This window comes from Hydra vulgaris, chromosome 12, assembly GCF_038396675.1.
Source record: "Hydra vulgaris chromosome 12, alternate assembly HydraT2T_AEP".
In the NCBI taxonomy this organism is placed as follows: domain Eukaryota; kingdom Metazoa; phylum Cnidaria; class Hydrozoa; order Anthoathecata; family Hydridae; genus Hydra; species Hydra vulgaris.
In genome coordinates, this window is record NC_088931.1 from 72,704,342 (window position 1) to 72,710,491 (window position 6,150).

At 27.0% G+C, this 6,150-nt stretch overlaps 1 protein-coding gene across 1 annotated transcript in view; it reads left to right on the forward strand.

Annotated features, from left to right (window-relative positions):
- The window catches only part of LOC100204420 (acyl-CoA dehydrogenase family member 10), a 60,788-nt gene extending 60,198 nt beyond the window's left edge, over positions 1-590 (forward strand). Inside the window, exon 22 of the mRNA XM_065814353.1 lies at positions 14-590. Within this exon, the coding sequence (XP_065670425.1) occupies positions 14-163 (150 nt within the window). The 3' untranslated portion in view covers positions 164-590. The remainder of the gene's footprint in view (positions 1-13) is intronic.
- The last annotated feature ends 5,560 nt before the right edge of the window (positions 591-6,150 follow it).

Sequence of the window (6,150 nt, forward strand, 5' to 3'; positions counted from 1 at the left end):
TTGGATTTTTCAGCTTTTTGGTGCCGCTGGATTATCTGCTGATACTCCTCTTGCACACATGTTTGCTTTTTCGCGCGTTTTGCGTCTGGCTGATGGTCCCGATGAAGTACATAAGCAAGCCATCGCCAAAATTGAAATAAAAAGACAACTTACACGACTCTGAAGTTTTAATTGTACTTAGCTATTCAGCTTAATTGTGCTTAGTTAAAATTGCACCTAATACTACTTTCGACAGTACGCCAATTTGTTCTCAAATGTTGTTCGCTTGATGGGTGATATTTTGTCTCAACTTCTTGAACGAAGTCAGGCAAAAAAATTAGTTTAAACGCTTATCCCGGTAAACATAAGCGTTAAATAGTTAGGTCGAAAAATATTTCCGTCAAATAATTATGTCGAAAAGAATTAGCGTCAAACAGTTATGTCAAAAGTATGTGAATCAAACAATTTCTATGATGTTATTAAAGTGTTTTTCTGACAAAACCAAAAATTTATAAATTGATTTGTAGGTAAAAAGTTTAATTTTTTTTTTTTTTTCTATTTTGTTTTTTGCACGCAGTGTAAGTTAATAAAATATGCTAAAACAAAAAAAACAATTTTTTTCTCCTTACTTACCAAACTTCTCAAAATAAAAGTCAGACGAAACGTCATCTAAAGAAATATTAGATTTTATCAGCTGATTTAAAAGCATATTTAGTTTAACGCTTTAAAAATTTGATTGTTAATGTCATAAGATATGTTGCACTTTTTTATAACTTCCAGAAATAATATTAATTGGTAAAATGCAAACTGCGAACCGGTTAAATGCGAACTATTTTACAAACCAAAACATTTTATGGTCCACGAATATCTTAGTAAATGTCTTTTTTGCAGGATCTAATCCTAATTTCATAACAAAAAGTTTTAAAAATGTAAACTGTTACATCAGCTAATAAGATAGTGGCTCCCTAAAAGGCTTGCATTTTACTTAATTCATTGACAACGATGTGTATTTTGTAATTAGAATAACAAAGTTTATTTTATTAAATATATTTTTTAAATTAAATATTTATTATGTGAATTATATTTAAATCTTTAGACATACTCTTTAACTAAAATCAAGCAAGACAAAGTAAGGTACAAGAAGACAAGGCAATGAATATAACGAAGAAAAAAATTTCTTTTTTTTTTTATAAAAACTTCCGTTAAATATGACCCTTAATATTTTTTTTTTTTTTTTTTTTTTTTTTTGTAGATTTAACCAGAATCACAAAAGAGTTATTTTTTCTGAATATATAAGTTTTAACAAAGAGTTTCATACTATAAAAGTAAAGTATACAAGTTTTATAGCGATTACAATAATGCTTCACACTTTAAATTGTAAAATAGACAGATAGCGGCTAAAAGAATTATTGAAGATAAAACTATCATCGCAACCTTTTCATAGAATCCCTCATGTTGGAAATAAAATAAAATGCAGGTTTTATCAATACTTTTTAAATAGAGTCCTAATAAAATCACTATATCGGCTAGCCATTTTATTTATGCCATACGCATTTTTCAGCTTTTTGGTGACGTTAGATTATCTTCAGATACTCCTTGCGGATTATCTCCAAATACTTGTGGCAAAAGCTACTAGGTATTTGTCTATTTGGAATTAATTCCATTTTCACACGCTATATATTGAAATCCGTCACTCATTTAAATATTATTTTTATAAAAGAAGTCTTAGTCCTTAAAATCTTAGTCTAAGTAAGGACGCTGAAGTGAATGCATGCTTTTTTCGCTGCTTTAAGAAAGTAAAAAATCGTTAATAGTATTAATAGATATTTATATTATAATAATTTATACTTATTAAACATTTCTATCACACTTGTTGAAGTTAAAAAATTGATAATGGAAATGTTTATGAAGTTTAAGATCGAGACGGAAGAAATGCTTAAGCAACAAGAAAATACTTTTATCAACATAGTTCTAACAAAAAAATATTAAATGATCGATTAGACAGAGTTGAACTCAACATCCTTCAAAACTCAACCGAAATAGCATCAATTGCAAAGGAAGTAGAAGAAATCAAAGAAAGTTTAAATTTTCATGAAGATCTTTTCAATAAAAATATAAAAACCGCCATTGATTGTCTTGCAAAAGAAAATCTGACTAACATCAAAATACAAAATAACAACAATGAACTTATAAAAATAAATAACAAACTCAGAGAGATTGAGGATAGGTCAAGGCGTAATAATCTAAGAATCGATGGTGTCTCTGAAAATGACAATGAAAGCTGGGTTGAATGTGAAAAAAAGGTAAAAGAAATATTCAACGACATAGTAGGAGTGTAAAGTGTAAACATTGAAAGAGCACATAGAATAGGCAAAGTAGTTCACAACAAACATAAAACAATAATCCTAAAACTTCTGGATTTTAAAGATAAAACTGAAATTCTCAACAACTCTTCTAAATTAAAAGGTAAAAATATTTTCATATATGAAGATTACTGTAAGGAAACGAATGTTATACGAAAGACATTACTTGAAAAATGAAAGTCGAAAGACAAGCTGGCAAATACGCGTATATTTCATATGACAAATTTATTGTTCGGGATTGGAATTCCTAAAAAAGTAATATCTTATCTTTTTAAATTTTTTTTTGTGGTAAGCAATAAGTTAATCACTAAGTCTTCCTAAAAGACTTCCAAATTATTGCATACTATTATTTATCGCCAAATCTAAATTATAGCGAAAATGGAAACAGCTAATAACGATTTCGAAAAAAAAGTTAATTTATTTGAAACCTATAAATTACACTAAGACGACGAATCCGATCCGGATATTAATTATTTTAATGAAATTAATTCTCCTGAATTTGAAACCTTTTATTTTTATCCTAGTGACGTGGGAAAAATTTTTAAAAGCGATAATAAAAGTGATTATCTTAATGCAGTCCACATTAATATACATAGCTTAAAAATGAATTTTGAAAACTTATTAAATTTTATTAGCGTAGCGGAAAGTTCTTTTAATTTAATTTATTTAACTGAAACCTGGTGTTTACAAGCAGATTTTAAAAATAACTCAAATCTCCATCTCCCTTTTTGATCCAGTAATTTTAGAACGAAGTACTAACATGCGAGGAGGAGGAGTTTTATTTTTTTGTTAAAATTAACCTTCTGTATAAAGTTCATAGCGAGATGTGCGTTTCTGACGAAAACAAAGAGATTTTAACAATAGAACTTATCAATAAGCGTTCAAAAATTATACTAATAAGCTATTGTTACAGGCCACCAACTGGTAGAATTGAAAACTTTGGCAAATTTTTACTAAAAAATATAATAAAGCAAACTGATCTTGAAAAGAAAAAAAAATTACTTGATCGGGGATTTCAACATAAACTCCTTTGATTATTATGAAAATCAAAGTTCAAGAAAGTTTTTTAATGGTTTATTTGAAACTGGAGCAACGCATTTAACTAATCGCCCGACTAGAATCACAAGTCATTCATCATCATTAATTGGTAACATTTTGACAACCTATTTTTTTTAATAAGTCACTAAAAACGGGAATTATAAAAACCGATGTTTCTGATCACTTCCCGATTTTTTTTTCTATATGTGTTAATTTAAAAAAAGAAAAGCAGGGAAAAGTTTTTATAAAAAAACGGCTTATCAATAATAATAATAATAATTCAAATTCTTTCAGAGAACAATTATCACTTATAGATTGGGGTTATATTAACTTTAATGATAATTTCAAAATAATATACGAAATTTTTTCAAAACTTTTTACCAAGTGTGCGATTCCAATTTTCCTTTATTTGAAATAGTTTTAAGCAATAAAGAAATGTCATCTCCCGGGATTACTAAAGCTCTCAAAAATCGTCAAAAATTAAGCAGAAATCTGAAAAACATAAACAAAATTATAAAACTTATACAAACTTATATGAAAAGCTTCGCAAAAATGCAAAAAAAAAACTACTATTCAAACTTAATAAATATTAGCACAACTCAAAACGCGTCTGGCAAATCATGAAAGAGTTGTCTGGAAAACTTAAACCAAATAAAAATTTACTCCCAAATTTTATACAAATTGATAACAAATTAATAAATGACTCAAATGATATTGCATTTGAATTTAATAAGCTTTTCACCACTATCGGTACAAAATTAAGCGATAGTATTTCGTTCGTTAAAGATAAATCTGTTGATGATTTCAAAACATAAATAAGCTCTAATCTAAATTTTACTGAGTTAACTTTTAATGAATTCGAGGTTGCTTTTAAGTCATTAAAACGTGATAAAGATGATATTAACACAAATATTGTGATTGATTCTTACGATGTTATAAAAGATATTCTTTATAAAATTTTTAGAGCATCCATTGCACAAGGGTCTTTTCCAGATAAACTAAAAATAGCAAAAGTAACTCCAATCTTTAAGACAGGGGATCGTACAAATATAACAAATTATCGCCCTATTTTAGTTCTTCCAGTTTTTTCAAAAATTTTAGAAAGAACAATGTACAACCAAACCTACTCTTATCTTGTTGAAAATAAAATACACGAAAACCAATTTGGTTCTAAAAAAGATAATTCAACCGAGCATGCCGTTCTTCAACTTACGCGCAATATAACTGACTCTTTTAAAGACTGTTGTTTTACACTAGGAGTGTTTATTGATTTGTCTAAAGCATTTGATATCGTCAATCATCAAATCCTGTTAAAAAAAACTAATATCATATGGTATTAAAGATAAAACCCTATTATGATTTGAAAGTTATCTGACTAACCGTAAACAGTTTGTTTACAATAAAGATTCTATATCTCATCCATTAATGAATATAACATGTGGTGTTCCACAAGGATCCATACTTGGTCCATAACTTGGTCCACTTGGTACATAAATGATCTTCATAAATCATCAAACTTAACAACAATAAATTTTGCAGATGACACTAATTTGTTTTTGTCTCATAAAGATATTAATATACTTTTTACTAATATGACAAATGAATTAAAAAAAGTATCTGCTTGGTTTAAACAAAATAGATTGTCTCTAAATATAGAAAAAACTAAATGGACACTTTTTTATCCACCTTTAAAAAAACAGAAACTGCCTCATATCATGCCAGACCTTTTAATTGATAATATAATAACAAAAAGAGAAAAATTACTAAGTTTCTTGGAGTATATATTGATGAAAATCTATCTTGGAGAAATCATATTGATAATACCTCCAATAAAATTGCTAAATGCTTCGGAATTCTCTATAAAGCAAGAAATATATTATGTAAACACCAGTTAACACAGTTATATCATTCATTTATACATTGTCATATAAACTACGCGAATATTATATGGGGAAGCACTCATAGAACAAAGCTAAAATCTCTTTACCTTCATCAGAAACACGCAGCCTGCATAATAAATTTTAAAAATCGGTTTTTTCATACGAAACAACTTTTTAAAGAAATGAATATTTTAAATGTATATCAACAAAATGTCTTTAATATTTTATGTTTCATGTTTAAATGTAGAGAAAATTTGTTGCCAAACGTATTACAAAATCTTTATTGTATGAAACCTAAAAACAAATATAATCTTCGAATTAATAACAATCTTATTGCCCCTTTTTGCCATAAAAGCAAAGACCAGTATTTTGTTTCTTATCGAGGTCCTTATCTCTGGAACAAAAATAGTCTTACCAAATTTTGATTTTTCTACCCAACTGACTTTTGCTTCATTCAAACAAAAACTTAAAAAAATTATATTTTTAATTGATAATATCTTGATTTATTTTTAATATTTTTTTTTTTTTTTTTTTTTTTTTTTGTTATTGTTCTATTTTGTATATTTATTTTCTTTTAACATTTTATCTTAGCTTTTTAACATTTTATTTTGATTTTTAAATGTTTTTGCATAAAGGTGTATTATTATTTCACTAAAGACATTGTATTTTTATTAAAAATTAATCATATATTGTAAAGGGCTTCATGACAAGATCCTCATGATCTTCAAGAAGTCCTGTCGTTACTAACGTAAAAATTGCAAAATATAAAAAAAAAAAAAATTGTAAATATAAAATAGATAATTGAAACATCAAAACATTTTCATATCATGCTAAGCAAAATTAGGTTTCAGCTTTGAAACCTGCGGAATCAGAAGTACATTTTTAACTAA